Source organism: Otolemur garnettii, unplaced genomic scaffold (genome assembly GCF_000181295.1).
Source record: "Otolemur garnettii isolate 467f Iridium unplaced genomic scaffold, OtoGar3 scaffold00179, whole genome shotgun sequence".
Classification (NCBI taxonomy): domain Eukaryota; kingdom Metazoa; phylum Chordata; class Mammalia; order Primates; family Galagidae; genus Otolemur; species Otolemur garnettii.
Window position 1 is genome coordinate 2551782 of NW_003852574.1, and position 17921 is coordinate 2569702.

The following is a 17921-nucleotide window of genomic DNA, read 5'->3' on the forward strand; positions in this document are numbered from 1 at the left end:
ACAGTATCTGTGAAACACAGTAAAGTGAGGTGAAATAAAAACAGATGTGCCTGTACTTTCTAATTATTCCTAATTCTTTTGCTATATTTTTTCCTAATTATTATTAATTTTCTTTTTTTGAGACAGATTCATTTTGTTGCCCTTGGTAGAGTGCCATGGCATCACAGCTCACAGCAACCTCAAACTCTTGGGCTTAAGTGATTCTCTTGCCTCAGCCTCCCAGGTAGCTGGGACTACAGATGCCCACCATAACACCCAGCTATTTTTTGGTTGCAGTTATTGTTGCTCAGCAGGCCCGGGCTGGGCTCAAACCCTCCAGACTCAGTGTATGTGGCTGGCACCGTACACACTGAGCTACAGGCACCGAGCCATTTTTTCCTAATTATTTTACTACATTTTGTTGTTTTCTGTGCTCTTGAGGTTATTTACATCTACTATATCTGTGGGGTAAAAATACTATACCATGGTGTTGGTAGCTCTTCCCAACTCTGCTTTTCAGTGACCTCAGGTTTGTGGCCTGAAATCAGCCATGGTGGGAGTATTTATACCACAGAAATTGTCTATTGCTACTAATCCCAACCCTCCCGGAGCCACTCATTAAACATTTACCAGCACCTTTCTGGAAAGCCCTAGGGAATCTGAGGGGAAGGCAGGATCCTATACAAGATGTCATTTGTGCTGTATTCTGGCCCTAACAAAGGGCAGGCAGCCTCCCTGACTGACCCACTGGCCCACCCACAGATGAGGAGCTCTATGCTGGTGTGTACATTGATTTTATGGGCACTGATGCAGCCATCTTCCGCACACTTGGAAAACAGACAGCCATGCGCACGGATCAGTACAACTCCCGGTGGCTCAATGGTGAGTGCAATCGTGTGTCTTGAGTGTGTCTGGGATGTGGATTTGGCAAGGGGATCACAAGGAAACACACGTAGGGGAATTTTCAGCATGTGACTAGCTGGGGCAGCAGTAGTTTCTCTTCTAGAGAAGAGTTGGAGGTGTCTAACTCTGGTGAGGGATTCTACTAGGGAAAAGGGATGTCATTAGAGTGGAAGTTCACCCAGCTCACCCTGGCTCACCTGCAGACCCTTCGTTCATCCATGCGGAGCTCATTCCTGACAGTGCAGAGCGCAATGATGACAAGCTCTACTTTTTCTTCCGTGAGCGGTCAGCAGAAGCACCGCAGAGCCCAGCCGTATACGCCCGCATTGGGCGTATCTGCCTGGTATGCTGCCCACCACTCTGGCAAGTCCTGGCTCTGTCAGCCCTGGCCCACCTGGGTCTTGGGGGCAAGTGAGTTGATTTGACCTCACCCATACTCCCCCAGAATGATGATGGTGGTCACTGCTGCCTGGTCAACAAGTGGAGTACATTTCTGAAGGCACGGTTAGTCTGCTCCGTTCCAGGCGAGGATGGCATTGAGACTCACTTCGACGAGCTCCGTGAGTGGCCAGCATGCAGGCGCAGTGATATGGCTACAGTGGGAGGGGCAGGGGTTGGATGGGTGGGCAGAGAGCCTTTGGTGGGCTTCCTCCCTGGGCAGGACTGGGGCTCCTGCCTTAGGCACCCTTCCAGTACCTTCTCCCTCTGTCCCCAGAGGATGTGTTTGTCCAGCAGACCCAGGATGTGAGGAACCCTGTCATTTACGCTGTCTTTACTTCCTCAGGGTGAGGCTGGGGTGGGTCTAGCAGTGGCAGGGTGTGGCTGGATTGAGGGGGCTATGATTTGGGGGGACCCCAGCCTGGTGGCCATCTGTGGAGTAAGGGCAAGCTGGGGAAGGCCCTGGGTCAAGGGCCTGCCCCACCCACAGCAGCAGCCTCCCCTGCACACAGCTCCGTGTTCCGAGGCTCTGCCGTGTGTGTCTACTCCATGGCTGACATTCGCATGGTCTTCAACGGGCCCTTTGCTCATAAGGAAGGCCCCAACTACCAGTGGATGCCCTTCTCAGGGAAGATGCCCTACCCACGGCCTGGCACAGTAAGGACCCCACTCACCCTAACTTTCCTTTTCTTCTCCTAAGAGGCCTCCTTTGGGCCAGGGCCTTTGCTAACATGGGCTTCACCATCCTGGAGCTCACAGCCAGTGGGGTAGTAGGCTGTAACACACATGAACCAGTCATTCACACATAGCATCACGCTGTAGAGAGACCCAACCAGGATCCTGAGACAAAGATGGAAGGCTAGGTGTGGTAGGCTGCTCTGCATAGGGCCCTCTGAGAGGCTGTTTGGGAGCTGAGGGTTGGAGGGTCTTACAGGCAAAGTGGGAGGCAGGCTGGAGGTTAGCTTAGCTAGTGAACAAGGAAGCAGGTGGGGATGGGCTCAAGTCTCTGCTGTGGTGAGAGGAGTTTCACTTTCTCTTGGTATGATATGGGCCGCTGTAAGAGTCTTAAGCAGGAGGCTCAGCGCCTGTGGCTCAAGCGGCTAAGGCGCCAGCCATGTACACCTACTGTGGTGGGTTTGAATCCAGCCTGGGCCTGCCAAACAATAATGGCTGCAACCAAAAAATAGCCGGGCATTGTGGTGGGCGCCTGTGGTCCCAGCTACTTGGGAGGCTGAGGCAGGAGACTCGCTTGAGCCCAGGAGTTGGAGGTTGCTGTGAGCAGTGAAGCCATGGCACTCTACCCAGGGGGACAACTTGAGGCTCTGTCTCAAAAAAAAAAAAAAAAAAGTCTAAGCAGGAGAGCCATATAAAGTTCCAACTCCATGTGGTCAGGACTGGGATGGGGGAGCTAGTTTTAGATGGAGTCAGGGAAGGCTTTCCCCCAGGGGTTACCTGGAATTAGAGGGTTGGCTGGAGTTAAGCTGGGAGGATGGGGAGCAGGCTGAGCCCTAAGTGGAGGCTGAGCAGCCTCAGGGAGGGGAGAGAGCATGCCTGCTGTGTTAGGAGGGAGACCATGAGGCCAGAGAGGAAGGAGATAACAAAGTGGAGAGAGGACATGGAAGGGAGTGGTCAGCTCTGAAAATGCTGCCACAAGGTCACTTGAGGCCAGAGAGGTAGTTGTGGGATTTAGTCACGTGGGACCTTGGGACCTAGGCCAGAGCAGGACCTGCAGATGAGTCATGGGTAGGGCAGAAGCCTGAGGGGGTTGTGAGAGGAAGAGCAAGGAGAAGTGGTGGAGATTGACAGTACAGAGGCTTCTTCTAAAGCTGAGAGTCCATTGTGGCTTGCTCAGGCAGCCCAAGACTGACACTCATCACCTGCCTGCAGTGCCCTGGTGGAACCTTCACGCCTTCCATGAAGTCCACAAAGGACTATCCCGATGAAGTGATCAACTTCATGCGCAGTCACCCACTCATGTACCAGGCCGTGTACCCACTGCAGCGGCGGCCCCTGGTGGTCCGCACAGGTGCTCCCTACCGTCTTACCACTGTGGCTGTGGACCAGGTGGATGCAGCCGATGGGCGCTATGAGGTGCTTTTCCTGGGCACAGGTACCCACTGCTGCTCCCAGCCCCTCTGACAATGGGCCCACTGGGTTGGGGATACAGATCCAGGCGACTGGGACCTGACCTGCTAGAATTCAGGGCCAGCTCTGTCATCCTTATCCTTTGGAGTCTTCTCCCTATTGCTGGGATATCAGAGCCTAGGGATGGGAAACTCCATTCCTTCCCCATCCCCATGGGTCCAGGAGAGCAGGGATGATGGGAATCTAGGGACCCTTATATGGCAGGAAAGGGGTGGAGACAAATGTTAGACACCTCCAGGATACATGGATCCGAATACTGACTCATGTGGTTATGTGTACACACACCCAAGTATGCCCACCACAGTTCCAGCAACACAGGAATGCCCCAGTGTCCTGTTCTCAACAAGGCCCAAAATGAGAGTCTGGGTTGAGGCCAGGTCCTGGCCATGATCCCTTCTGCTCTCTTCCCCTCATCCTGGGGAAACCCTACAACTTCAGCACAGAGCTCCTGCTCCACTTCCCTAGGAGGGTTTGGGCCCTGGTGGGGAAGGGGCTGAGGCTGGTGCCCCTTCCCCAGCATCCCCAGCCCCACTGAGGCCCTACCCGGCCCGTTCCAGACCGCGGGACAGTGCAGAAGGTCATTGTGCTTCCCAAAGATGACCAGGAGATGGAGGAGCTCATGCTGGAGGAGGTGGAGGTCTTTAAGGTAGGTATGACACCATGCAGTCCTGCTCTTCCCATGTTTACCCTCTCCAGTCTTTTTTTTTTTTTTTTTTTTTGATTCAGAGCCTCAAGCTGTCCCCCTGGGTAGAGTGCCGTGGCATTACAGCTCACAGCAACCTCCAACTCCTGGGCTCAAGCGAGTCTCTTGCCTCCGCCTCCCAAGTAGCTGGGACCACAGGCGCCCGCCACAACGCCCGGCTATTTTTTGGTTGCAGCCGTCATTGTTGTTTGGCGGGTCCGGGCTGGGGATTCGAACCCGCCGCCTTAGGTGTATGTGGCTGACGCCTTAGCCGGTTGAGCTATAGGCGCCGAGCCACCCTCTCCAGTCTTAGTGCTTGACCTTAGATCTCTAGGTCAGAGCAGGGGGATAGTCCTTGGGGCGTCACAAGCTGATCTTTACCTTCTTCTAGGACCCAGCACCTGTCAAGACTATGACCATCTCTTCCAAGAGGGTGAGTGAGTCTTGGGCAGTTGGAGTGATGTGGGGTGAGGCCTATATTCCCTAAAGGTCATGCTTATGGCACAGGGCTGGGGAAACTGAGGCATGGAATTAAAAGAGTCTAGCCCATGTGGCTACTGTGGGAACTGACAAGCTCTTTCCTCTGCCTCCAGCAACAACTGTATGTGGCCTCAGCTGTGGGTGTTACACATCTGAGCCTGCACCGCTGCCAGGTGTATGGGGCTGCCTGTGCTGACTGCTGCCTCGCCCGGGACCCCTACTGTGCCTGGGATGGTCAGGCCTGCTCCCGCTATACAGCATCTTCCAAGAGGTGTGGACCCCATGCCCTTAAGATTTTAGCTACCAGACCCAGGGCCCTGTCCTGGAGGATGTGATATTACCTTGGGGGGGGGGTCTGTGGAACGCAGGATGTGATATTACCCTGTGGGAGTCTATGGGACACAGGGCTCTGCCCTACGTTCAGGGGAACAGGGACCTAGGGGGAAGGTTCCTGGGAGTACTCCTTCAGGAGCTTTCCTCATCCAGGCGGAGCCGCCGGCAAGATGTCCGCCATGGAAACCCCATCAGACAGTGCCGTGGATTCAATGCCAATGGTGAGTGTGCTGGGCCTCCCCCATTGCAGAGTCTTGTGTAACACATGTAGCTGCTCACAAGACTCCCCATCAAAAGGATTCTCTGACGGCTGATTGAGGGCAAAGGGGGTATGGGTTTTTGGAGATGGGATATCCCTGATCATCCCTTCAAGGAAGGGATGCCCCTCTGTGCCTACGAGGTACCAGCCAGCAGGCTGCCCTGAGGTGGTGCTGCTTTCACCAGCCCCTCTTGGTCTACAGCCAACAAGAATGCTGTGGAGTCTGTACAGTATGGAGTAGTAGGCAGTGCAGCTTTTCTGGAGTGCCAGCCCCGCTCACCCCAAGCCACTGTTAAGTGGCTGTTCCAGCGAGATCCTGGGGACCGGCGCCGAGAGGTTAGTTTCTGAACCCTGCAGTTCCACACCATAGATATAGGAGTTCCTTGTACAGTGGAAATTCCATATACGTGAAATGTAGCAGAGGCACCAATCTGGGGCAGCCCTCATTCTATGAAACCAAACCCCTTCTAAGCTTCCTTCCCTACATGTAAATCACTTGAGTGAAACTAGTCATGTGGAAACTCTGTGCGACAGGCCTTATTATATGGAAACCATTTATAGATGCCTCTTTATATAAAAACTCCACATTCAGGGCAAGGGGTAGGGCACTGGCCCCATATACCAGGGGTGGCAGGTTCAAGCCTGACTCCAGCCAAAAAAAAAAAAACAAAAAAAAAAAACTCCACATGCATACTCCATTGATGCTGAACCTCCCTACATGGAAACATGTGGGTGAGCTCCAGTACCTGGAAATCCTATGGGGACCTCATTTTATGGAAATGCCTTACAGGTGTTCCTCTTTATATGGAAATTCTATACAGATGCCCAAGTCTGGTATTCTCATTAAATGGAAAGTCTATGTGTGTGCTCCAAAATTTTCTCATAATACAGAACCCCCTTATGGTTATCCCTCCTAAAATGGAAATATGGATGAATGTCTTATTCAGATATCTCATTATGTGGGTTTTTCCTGGTATATGGAAATCCCACATAAGTGCCTCTACATGGAATACTCACAGAGGTGGTCTGATCTGGGAATTGGCTAGGGCAATGGGGTGGTCACACAGTCTCTGAGCCCCTACTCCCTGCCCCTGCAGATTCGTGCAGAAGACCGCTTCCTGCGCACAGAACAGGGCCTGTTGCTTCGTGCCCTGCAGCTTGGTGATCGTGGCCTCTACACCTGCACAGCCACTGAGAACAACTTCAAGCATGTTGTCACACGAGTGCAATTGCATGTACTGGGTCGGGAAGCCGTCCATGCTGCCCTTTTTCCACCTTTCGCTGTGAGCGCCGCACCACCCCCAGGCATAGGCCCTCCCACGCCTCCTTACCAGGAGCTAGCCCAACTGCTGGCCCAGCCAGAAGTGGGCCTCATCCACCAGTACTGCCAGGGTTACTGGCATCATGTGCCTCCCAGCTCCAGGGAGGCTCCAGGGGCACCCAGGCCTCCTGAGCCCCAGGACCAGAAAAAGCCCCGGAACCGCCGGCACCACCCTCCGGACACATGAGGCCAGCTGCCTGAGCCCTGCAACGGGCCAGCCTAGCCCTCATCCCTTTTAATATAAAAGATATATATATATATATATATATAAAATATCTATATTCTATACATACCCTGCCCCTGCAAAGACAGTATTTATTGGTGGGTTGAATATAGCCTGCCTCAGTGGCAATGGCATCCAAAACTTCAACCTGTGCTGGTCAGAGATGGCAGGAAACAGCCCACCTAACCAGGCTGAGCCAGTTGGCAAAGCCAGGCCAGATCACACAATCTCCAGATTCAGCTGGAAGTCTGCTTGCTCAACAGCCACTGTCAAGATCTATAGGAGATGGGGGGCGGGGGGAGGAAGCAAGCCCTGTTTCGATGAGACATGGACTGGACACCTTTGCTGATGTATGCTATCAACTGTGCTATGGCATAAACATGGATGCCAGGACTGCTTTGGAGACTGGGGTGGGGCTTGGGTGCACTCAGAGAAGGGAAGAAAGGGCCATCACAGGATGCTGACCCCTGCCTGGGTTTGGGGCACTCAACCAAGGCCAGCCCCTTCCCAGGTATTTATTCTCTATTTATTGGGGATAGGAGAAGAGTCCTGCCTGAGTAGGGCAGCCTCTTCAGCACCTTCTCCCTGTCTAGCCAGGGCAGAGCTGCCCCACTCTACCTCCTTAGCTTTTTCTGTGCCACCTTGACTCAGGCTGGGAGAATAGCAGAGGGGCCAGGTGTAGGAGGGTGGAAGGGAGCCCCCTACCCTGAAGGGAGAGGGAGCCATAGTGGAGGCCTGGGGCCTGCAGGGGCTCCCCAGAACTGCCTTCTGCCTGCCACTTCAGGCAATGAGTGTAAATAGCTCTGGGAGGCAGTTGGGTAGATGGGGAGCTCCTGGCAGCCTCTCCTCTGCTGCCCAGGCCATAGCCACCCTTGGGTTCCATCTTGCTAATAAACACTGGCTCTGGGACTAGACTTTGGCTTCTCTCCTTGGTGGGGTGGTGGGAGTTCAGAGCCATACCCGTGGGCAAGGGGAGCCAGGAGGAGGGTTGGCGGGGGTGGGGGGTGGATTGGCCCCATGTTAAAGGCAATAGATAGAAACTGTGTTTAGGCTCAGCACCGTAGCACAGTGGTTACGGTGCCAGCCACATATACTGACCCTGGCGGGTTCAAACCCAGCCCAGGCCAGCTAAACAACAATGACAACTGCAACAAAAAATAGCCACATACACTGAGGCTGGCAGGTTCACAACTGGCCCGCTAAACAACAATGACAACTGCAACAGAAAATAGCTGGACGTTGTGGCGGGCGCCTGTAGTCCCAGCTACCTGGGAGGCTGAGGCAAGAGAATCGCTTAAGCCCAAGAGTTTGAGGTTGCTGTGAGCTGACCATGGCACTCTACTAAAGGTGACAGTGAGACTCTGTCCCCCTCCCCCCCAAAAAAGAAAGAAAAGAAACCATGTTTGGTTTGACAAACTCAGGCTTCTGCACTACACCAAACCCCAGGACAGTGTAAAGGGTTACAGAGACCTCCAGGGTCCACTCTCTGTGTAGGGTGAGGGAGGATGGCCCCCTCACCCAACAGGGTGGGTATCAAACTGCCAGCTTGTAGGAGCCAGAATCCACTTCCCATGTATTCTATTTGAACTGTCCTTCAGTTCTCCGTGTCCAAGGCCTTGACACCCCCTCATGGCCTCTTGAGTCTGGCAGAGTTGAGTACTAAAAAACAGCCAGGGCTCGGTGCCTGTGGCTCAAGTGGCTAAGGCACCACCACCCACATACACCTGAGCTGGCGGGTTCAAATCCAGCCTAGGCCCACCAAACAACAACTGCAACTGCAACCAAAAAATAGCCTGGCGTTGTGGTAGGTGCCTGTAGTCCCAGCTACTTGGGAGGGGAGGCAGGAGAATTGCTTGAGCCCAGAAATTAGAGGTTGCTGTGAGCTGTGATGCCATATCACTCTACCCAGGGCAAGAGCTTGAGGCTCTGTCTCTAAAAAACAAAACAAAACAAAAACAAGTTACAGGGAGGGAGTCCAGCCAGGGGGCTCAGGGCCCTTGGAGGGGACTTTGAGAGCCTAAGATTTGGGTTTTCTGATGGAGGGTTAGGGGTAAGAAGTGTCTAGAGCAGCGGTCCTCAACCTGTGGGTCGCAATCTCTTTGGACTGTATTAAAGGTTCGTGGCATTAGGAAGGTTGAGAACCACTGCTCTAGAGCCTGGGAGCTCAACACTGCAGGCTCAGCCTGAACGATTTCTGCTCAGCACCATGACCCACACTCAAACGGTTCACCAGACCCCTAAACTGAGGCAAGCAGGCCCCAGAGCACCTACAGGGGACAGCAGGAGCAGGGCTCCTTATTCCTCATGCTCCAGGGAGCATCAGACCTTCTCTGGGACTTTGTTACCCAATCTGACAACAGGCCTACAAAACATTCTTTGGAAACATTCTTTGGTGCATCCTGGCCACATGTACACATAACATGTACGTGTAAGCATATATACACATATATATACTCAAGTACAGGCATGTTCATGTATGTGCACAGGGCAAGTACACACCAACAAACATTGCACATGTACATGTATTTACACATTCATGCACAGACATGCAAACCCACACAAATGCTTAAAATATGTGTGCATGAAGAGATGTGCACAAAACCACACTATACATGTGTGTGTGTACTTAAGCTTGCACACATAGCCACATGAAGACTCAAGTAAGAAGAGTGCATGTGCCCACAAAGGCACAAACACACGCAAGAGGCCATGCACCCATGAAGGCACAAACACATATACACACAGGTGTGTACAGACATGTCAAGTCGTTTACTTGGTGCTAATAAAGGACACATACATCCAGGCACAAGAGCAGCATGCACACCCACTGGAGTCCTTGTAGAGACCCTTACAGATCCAGCCCTTGAAATGGGGCAAATGTAATGTCTACCTTGACTCCTTGTAAAGCATAAAATGGTCCAGAGTCACCCAGCCCTTTTCAACCACTACCTGCTGTGAGACTCTTGGAGCCTCCAGTTCCTCATCAGTAAAATAATGGGGCTGATGATATGGGCACTCATCCCCCAGGACCAATATGAGCTTCCAAGATAAGGAAGGTGCTGAGCTTAGGCAGGCAGCAGGTGCTCCTTGCATGCTTCTCCCAATGCACCCTCTTGCTGCCAGCCCCAATCCCACTGCCCTCATACCCAGGGCTCTGGGGCCTACTCTCCCCTCTCTCAGCACTGACCCTACCAACCGTGTCTCCCACTGGGGAGCAGAGGCAGGAATGCCTTCATGGCCTCACCTAGAGAGTGGGGTTGGGGAATAGCTGGGGTGCAGAGTCAGCAGTTGAGGGATTGGGGCCATGCCAGCCTGATTAGAGGCATTGTGGGGGCTGAGCTGGCTTCACCTGTCCTTGTCTCTGATTGGCTTTTAGATACCTCCAGGCCCCAAATCCTACTAAGCAGTTCCACCAGGGTCTGCACAGGTCCGTGGAAAGCCAGTTGACTGCAGGTCCTCCTAGGGCCAGAAAGGGTACCTGGAGAGAGGCCTAGCTCTTGGGATCCCCGGAAGACCCACCTGCCCACACTGTCCCTTTTACTGCTGTTGGGACCATGGGGGCTGGGGCCAGTGCTGAGGAGAAGCACTCCAGGGAACTGGAAAAGAAACTGAAAGAAGATGCTGAGAAGGATGCTCGAACCGTGAAATTGCTGCTTCTGGGTAGGTGTATGGGCCAGATGGGACAACTGCCACCAGGTTAGCAACCCAGGGGCAGGCATGATGCCCTTTAGGAAAATAGGGGTTCCTTGGGAAGAAGCATGACAGGATAGGGTACAGAGAAGAGTGGGAGCCCTGGACAGATAAGGCCGGGCCTGACAGGTGATATCCCAGTCCTTCAAGGTTGATATCTCCCAAAGCCCCTTTCCAGAGGGTTCTGCTCAGGCAACCACTTTTTCCCAGAGTGTGTGCTAGCCACACTCTAGTAAAAGTAACTGCATACAGCACACTTTTGCCCTGATTTGGCTCCCTCAAGCCCTAGCCTTTAATTTGATGGGTCTTCTAAGCAGAGCTTAGAAGCCAGGGGCCTCACTGGGAGCCTCACACCAGACTGCTCTCTTGAGAAGGAGAAGGTCGTGGTCCTCCTGGGAATGGAGAGCCTCTAGAAGCACCCACATCCACAAATGAAAGCCCTTAGGTGCCAGAGCTTTATTGTTTTTTTTTTTTTTTTTTTTTTTTTTTGAGACTGAGCCTTAAGCTATCCCCCTGGGTAGAGTGCCATGGCATCACGCTCACAGCAACCTCCAACTCCTGGGCTCAAGCGAGTCTCCTGCCTCAACCTCCCAAGTAGCTGGGACTACAGGCGCCCGCCACAGCACCTGCCATTTTTTTTTTTGGTTGCAGCCATCATTGTTGTTTGGCGGGCCCAGGCTGGGGATTCGAACCCACCACCTTAGGTGTATGTGGCTGGCGCCTTAGCCGCTTGAGCCACAGGTGCCGAGCCCAGAGCTTTATTGTTAATAGGTCTACAAAGGAGAGAAAGGGAGTGTAGGGGTACTGAGGCCCAGTGGACAGCAGATAAATCGACATCCCTGAGCCTATGGGAAGAAAGGAGCTGATCCAGGCCTGCCTCAAGGTCACTTCCTGACCTCCCAAGGGGAAAGAACAGCTTTAAGAGGGCAGGGCAGGCTCTACCAGAGCTCTCCAGGATCTAGCCAACCAGCTGGAAGTAGGCAGAGGGACCAAGCCAGGACACCCCCCCAGTACTCAAGGCGAAGATGCTAAGCCGAAAATCCCATTAACTGTGCCCAACGTCCTTGTACAGGCAAGCTCAGAAGGAATGTCAGCTCTGTCCTCTCCCTTACCCAAAAGTTCTAATTCCCTCTGAGCCTTTTGAAGACACACTCCCCCCCTTCATGTGAAAAGCAGAGGTTGAAGCATCTGATAATCCCTGCGTGTGTGCAGTACCACAAATTCCCACAAGGTGGCGCTCCAGGATTTAAAAAAATTAACAGCAACAGCGTCTCACTTGACCTCGGTAGAATGCTCTGGCGTCATAGCTCACAGCAACTTCAGTCTAATTCTTGGGCTTAAGTGATTCTCTTGCCTCAGCCTGGCTAGTAGCTGGGACTACAGGCGCCCACCACAATGCTGGGCTATTTTTTGTTTAGCAGGCCCAGGCCGGGTTCAAACCCACCAGTCCCAGAGTATGTGACCAGCACCCTAACCACTGAGCTACGGCGCCCAGCCTCCAGGATTTCTTCACTTTGGTCTCACAGCCAATAAAGGCTGCCTATACTAGGGTCTAGTGGACTCCTCACATCCCAGCACAGTTGATATTGTTGGCTCCCTGATTGGCCCTTGGTTGTCACTTCCTGACATTTATAAACGTTTTTGCTCCTGGGGCCTCAGGACCTAACTATGGATTGGCGTAGAGAGGTGGGGGCAAATACAAGAGTGACTGTGGATCGAGCTGACTGGCACCCAGGCCTCTTCCCCATCCACCTAACCAGCTCAGGCTAGCCACATCTTCCAAGCCTCATTGCGGGAGGGGGAAGCAGTCAGCTGGGCCCTGAGGTGTTGGCTTCCCTTTCAGGTGCGGGTGAGTCCGGAAAGAGCACCATCGTCAAGCAGATGAAGTGAGTGCCCCTGCAGGTCCCGAGGTCCCTGGGGGTGGGCAAACACACCCACTTGTTCTTCCCAACCCGCCCACGAGGCGCTGACCCTGCTCACCCCGGCCACAGGATTATCCACCAGGACGGGTACTCACTGGAAGAGTGCCTCGAGTTCATAGCCATCATCTATGGCAATACGTTGCAGTCCATCTTGGCCATCGTGCGCGCCATGACCACACTCAACATCCAGTATGGAGACTCTGCCCGCCAGGTGTGCCAAGAAGCAGGCTGAGTGGGGCCTCTGAGACTCGAGGTGCCTGTCTGGGGCTGAGTCCATGATTACCACCAACCACTCCTACCCTGCCCCCAGGACGACGCACGGAAGCTGATGCACATGGCTGACACTATCGAGGAGGGCACAATGCCCAAGGAGATGTCAGACATCATACAGCGGCTGTGGAAGGACTCGGGTATTCAGGCCTGTTTTGATCGCGCCTCAGAGTACCAGCTCAACGATTCCGCTGGCTAGTGAGCGCTCAAGCAAGGCAGGGGTGGAGAGGGGGGCTTGGGGGATGGAGACAGCTGTGCCCCGGCCCACACTCTATGTCTCCCACAGCTACCTCTCTGACCTGGAGCGCCTGGTAACCCCAGGCTATGTGCCCACTGAGCAGGACGTGCTGCGCTCCCGTGTCAAGACGACTGGCATCATCGAGACACAGTTCTCTTTCAAGGACCTCAACTTCCGGTATGACCCATGCCCTAGCTCTGGGAGTCATAAGCCCCAGGCCCTGTCAGGTCCCGGAGGCCCCAGTTCTGTGATGGATCCTGTGATAGGCACCCCTCCCATAGAAAGGCCCGACCCTTCTAGGTGCCAGTCCCATCTGACAGCTCCCCAACCAGCAAAAGGATGCTGGTAGGCACGTTGTGGGGAGTGGGGGGCAAATCACAGGTTCAGGCCCACCACCACCCCACAGGATGTTCGATGTGGGCGGGCAGCGCTCTGAGCGAAAGAAGTGGATCCACTGCTTTGAGGGCGTGACCTGCATTATCTTCATCGCTGCTCTGAGCGCCTATGACATGGTGCTGGTGGAGGACGACGAAGTGGTGAGTGCCCAGTAGGGCCAGAGAGTTCGATGGGGGAGGTGGAGCTGCGGGGGGGGGGGCTACAGTCAGAGACCTTGCTGTGGGCGGAAGGGAGCATTCATTCCAGAGCCATTTGGAGGCCACCAGAAGGCAGCCAGGAGCCCCACCCGAGGGGACAATGCGGGCGGCTCTCTGGGTGCCATCTGAGCAGAGGGACCCCGGGTGTCCGGGAGTCCAGAGAACAAGGTTTAGCCGATCGGACGTCGCCCGCGTGGTGGAGGCCGCCCGTACCTCCCGGTGTCTGACAGCCACTGCCCTCCTCAGAACCGCATGCACGAGAGCCTGCACCTGTTCAACAGTATCTGCAACCACCGCTACTTTGCCACCACGTCCATCGTGCTCTTTCTCAACAAGAAAGATGTTTTCTCCGAAAAGATAAAAAAGGCTCATCTCAGCATCTGCTTCCCAGACTATGATGGTGAGAACCCTGGGCACAGCTGCCGGGAGGCGTCCAAGCCATACGATCTGAGCCCAGGGGACGGGCTGGGACCAGAAGTGAGCTCTCCCCTCCACTGCAGGGCCCAACACGTACGAGGACGCTGGCAACTACATCAAGGTGCAGTTCCTTGAGCTCAACATGCGACGTGATGTGAAGGAGATCTATTCCCACATGACGTGTGCCACCGACACGCAAAACGTCAAATTTGTCTTTGACGCCGTCACTGACATCATTATCAAGGAGAATCTCAAAGATTGCGGCCTCTTCTGAGGTGGGGGTTCTCGCTGGCCCAGACGTACCCCTCTCCTCCCCCTTGGTCTCAGTATCCCCAAGCCCGGCCTCCAGCACTCCCCTGACCAGCCCCACTCCTGCAGACCATGCCCTAGATCTGCACACCCCACCTCAGCTCTCCAACCCTACACCACCTCCTGGCAACTCCACTTCCCTCGGCTTCCAAGCCCCACACTGCCCCCTCAGACTCCCTCCCACTGCCACAGGCCCCTCCTCCAGCTCACAAGTCCTACGATTTTACTTTATTTTATTTTATTATTTTATTAGAGACAGAGTCTCATTCTGTCACCCTGGATAGAGTGCCATAATGTAATAGCTCACAGCAACCTCAAACTCTTGGGCTCAAGCAATCCTCTTTCCCTAGCCTCCCCAGTAGCTGGGACTACAGGCACCCTCCACAATGCCCAGCTAGTTTTTCTATTTTTAATAGAGGGGGGAAGTCTCACTCTTGCTCAGGCTGGTCTTGAACCTGTGAGTTCAGGCAGTCCACCTGCCTCAGCCTCCCTGCTAGGATTACAGGCATGAGCCACCTTGCTAGCCCCACTTAATTTATTTTAGCCACAGGCCCCATCATCTGCCACCCCACTCCCAGTGTCTCAGCTTCTAGGGCTACCTCACACAATTCCTAAACTCCTTTCTTATTAGTCTCAGGGATGGTGACTCGGTTTCCTTTTCTCTTCACAGATGCCTGAACTCATGCGTGTCCCTTGCCCTGAACCCTGTAGCCTAGCTACCTTGTAGTCCCAGCTCCCAGGGCCCTATCAGCCCCACCCCACAGCCGGCCATCTCACCAGCTACAAACCCAAAGTCCTGAGCCCTGCTAGTCTTGAGATGCACATATAATACTTCTCCATGCCTCCAACCCAGCCCTGCCCTTCGCCACTTGGCTGCACTGGCCTCAGGACTCACAGCAGCCAGCCCCAGCTAGGAACAGGCAGGACTTGGGACAGCTGAAGCTCACAGTGACTCAGCAGTGCCCAGATGACTCCTGAAGCTCTCTAGGCCCTGGGGCCCACGGCTCACCTGGTGAGTCCAGGCTTAGCAAATAGCCCTCACTTACAGAGTTTTGTGCAGGGCAGAGGGCATCTCCACCCCCCATGAGCAGGTCTGGTGCTTACCAGCAGCCCAGTCCAGCCCTGCCACCTCCATGTGGCAAGTCTGACACCTGTCTATCCAGTGGCCATTGACTGTTCCTCCCAGCAGCTTCAGGGGTCTAAAGTCCAAGCTAATTCTGGCCTGTGCAGTCCCCATATAGATTAATTAGTGGTGGGGGACAGTCTGGGTACCCCCTGGGGGCTGGGGAGAGATAGAAGCAGGACCCTTCTCCAAATACCAAGCTCAGAGTAACCCCTAGACCCTTCCTCAGCCGGATCTGCCCCCTGTCCTTGGACACTAGATCCACATCCCCTCTCCCCCACCCATACACAGTACTCTAGGCTGGCTGGCCAAGGGGATGGTTTGTTGAGGGAGGGTACTATTGACACCAGCTATGGCCAATAGTCAAATTGTTCTGAGGGGTGGCTAAGGGCAGAGTCCAGCTCCTATCGATCAGCCCCAAGCAGAAGGTTCAGGGTAGGACAGAGGCCCAGGCTGTGCCCAAAAGGGTCTACCTCAGGTGGGATTGTAAGCAAACCCAGGTAACCCTCTTGTTCCTGCCAGCAGATTCTCTTACCCTCTCCATTCAGGGCCCTTTCCCTGGAAGGAAAACTGAGGACCATGCCCGAACCATCTGTGAAGAAAGCCCATTTCCCTCTAATCCCTACTCCCTCCTTCCTCATCAAGCACTGAGTCTTTGCTTATGCACGTGGGCCAGGGGACAAGGAGCTTCTACCCGCAAGGCCAGGGCACAATTCTCACTCCCCTCAGCTAGATGTGCAAACTCAGCAATAAACATTTGCATCAGGTCCCAGCTGTCCTCTCTTAATGGTGGGGGATGGTGGTTTCTTTCTTTCTTTCTTTCTTTTTTTTAAGACTTTGTCACCCTCAGGAAAGTGCATCTTAGCTCACAGCAACCTCAAACTCTTGGGCTCAAGTGATTCTCTTGCCTCAGCCTCCCAAGTAGCTGGGACTACAGGTGTCTACCACAACGCCTGGCTAATTTTTAGAGATGGCGTCTCACTCTGGCTCAGGCTGGTCTTGAATATGTGAGCTCAGGCGATCCACCCACCTTGGCCTCCCAGAGTGCTAGGATTACAGGCGTGAGCCACGGATGGTAGTTTCTGATTACCACAAATCATGGGCATTCACTAAGTGCCCAGTGCTGGGCTGGGCATGAAATGGAAAGATGTGGCCCCTTCCAGGGAGAAACACCTGGCCTGATAAAGAGGGAGTCCATTCTTGGAAGTAGGGCATCAACTCATGCCTCTTGAAGGGAGTCAAGGGGAAGAGGAGCTATAGGAGAGGTTCACTGGGACAGTCTTGGATCAAGAGGAACTTTATTTTGTTGTTGTTGTTGTTGTTTTTTGAGACTCACTATGTCTCAAAATGCTGCCCTCAGTAGAGTGCTATGGCATCACAACTCACAGCAACCTCAAAATCTTGGGCTTAAGCAATTCTCTTGCCTCACCTTCCCGAGTAGCTGGGACTACAGGCACCCACAACAATGCCCAGCTATTTTTTTCGTTGGAGTTGTCATTGTTGTTTGGCAGGCCCCAGGCCAGGCTCCAACCCACCAGCCTTGGTGTATGTGGCTGGCACCCTGCTCACTGAGCTATAGGCGCCAAACCCGAGAGGAAGTTTTGAAGTGGAGGCTTATTCTTGAGAGGACTAGAAGTAGAGTGTATAAGGCCTGGAAACATGGGACTGTGGCCAGAGGAACTCAGTGGAGCAGGAGCAAGTTTAGAGAGATGGGGTGGGAAGACCGAACAAATGCCAAATGCCAGGCAGAGTGCCTGGTTATCTCCTGAAGATGACAGAGAGTCATGGAAGCCCTTGAAGCTGGGACATAACTGTGGGGCTGGGATTAGAGGGGAGCCGGTGGGGCACTTATCTTGGGTGCAAAACATAAGTCAGTCCCAAAAAATTCAGGACCCAAGATAAATGATATAATATAATATGTTTAAAAATCAAAATTAATTTTTTGTTTGTTTGTTTTTTAGAGACAAAAGTCTCACTCTTTCACCCTCGGTAGAATGCTGTGGCATCACAGCTCACAGCAACCTCCAACTCCTAGGCTTAGGTGTTTCTTTTGCCTCAGCCTCCCAAGTAGAGAACCACAAGTGCCCACCACAACGCCTGACTACAAAATTAATTTTAAAATATCAAAATTTGGCGGCACCTGTGGCTCAAGGGGTGTGGTACCAAAAAAAAATCAAAATTAATGCAAAAAAATTCACAATGAACAAAATATCACAATTCAACAGAGCCATGCCAAGACATTTATGTTTGAAACCTATACATGTTTTTAGGTGGGGTTTTTTTTTTGCCAATTTTAAAAATTGTGGTAAAATACATGTATTATAAAGTTTACTATCTTAATCATTTTTAAATGTATAGTTCAGTGGTATCAAATACATTCATAATGTAGGACCATCACTAGCATTCATCTCCAGAACTATTTTCATCTTGTAAAACTGACACTATATGCATAAAATGATAACTCTCCCTGTCCCCATTCCCCCAGCCCCTGGCAACCATGGTCATACTTTCTGCCTCTATGAATTTGATTACTCTAAGATCTCCTTATGAGGAGAATCATATAGTATTTGTCTTTTCTTTCTTTTTTTTTTTTTTT

General features: G+C 53.0%; 2 protein-coding genes across 2 annotated transcripts in view; both read left to right on the top strand.

The window, feature by feature from the left end:
• The window catches only part of SEMA3F (semaphorin 3F), a 40739-nt gene extending 33062 nt beyond the window's left edge, over nucleotides 1–7677 (top strand). The window contains exons 8-19 of the mRNA XM_003800607.3: nucleotides 742–861; nucleotides 1086–1225; nucleotides 1328–1442; nucleotides 1598–1667; nucleotides 1833–1977; nucleotides 3208–3430; nucleotides 4023–4111; nucleotides 4539–4580; nucleotides 4741–4898; nucleotides 5114–5181; nucleotides 5422–5555; nucleotides 6317–7677. Of these exons, the coding sequence (XP_003800655.1) occupies nucleotides 742–861; nucleotides 1086–1225; nucleotides 1328–1442; nucleotides 1598–1667; nucleotides 1833–1977; nucleotides 3208–3430; nucleotides 4023–4111; nucleotides 4539–4580; nucleotides 4741–4898; nucleotides 5114–5181; nucleotides 5422–5555; nucleotides 6317–6727 (1715 nt within the window). The 3' untranslated portion in view covers nucleotides 6728–7677. The remainder of the gene's footprint in view (nucleotides 1–741; nucleotides 862–1085; nucleotides 1226–1327; nucleotides 1443–1597; nucleotides 1668–1832; nucleotides 1978–3207; nucleotides 3431–4022; nucleotides 4112–4538; nucleotides 4581–4740; nucleotides 4899–5113; nucleotides 5182–5421; nucleotides 5556–6316) is intronic.
• A 2640-nt stretch (nucleotides 7678–10317) lies between these two features.
• Nucleotides 10318–14451, top strand: GNAT1 (G protein subunit alpha transducin 1). Its single transcript, XM_012811938.2, has 8 exons — nucleotides 10318–10423; nucleotides 12297–12339; nucleotides 12445–12586; nucleotides 12686–12843; nucleotides 12932–13060; nucleotides 13290–13419; nucleotides 13723–13876; nucleotides 13977–14451. Exons 1-8 carry the CDS (start codon nucleotides 10318–10320, stop codon nucleotides 14165–14167), a joined length of 1053 nt encoding a protein of 350 aa, XP_012667392.1. The 3' UTR covers nucleotides 14168–14451.
• The last annotated feature ends 3470 nt before the right edge of the window (nucleotides 14452–17921 follow it).

Excerpts from the sequence above, each read along its gene's own strand:
- GNAT1 (XM_012811938.2), top strand. The coding sequence starts at position 10,318 with ATGGGGGCTGGGGCCAGTGCTGAGGAGAAGCACTCCAGGGAACTGGAA. Across the intron at positions 10,424-12,296 it reads CGTGAAATTGCTGCTTCTGG|GTGCGGGTGAGTCCGGAAAG; the intron begins GTAGGTGTATGG and ends CTTCCCTTTCAG. Across the intron at positions 12,340-12,444 it reads ACCATCGTCAAGCAGATGAA|GATTATCCACCAGGACGGGT; the intron begins GTGAGTGCCCCT and ends CCCCGGCCACAG.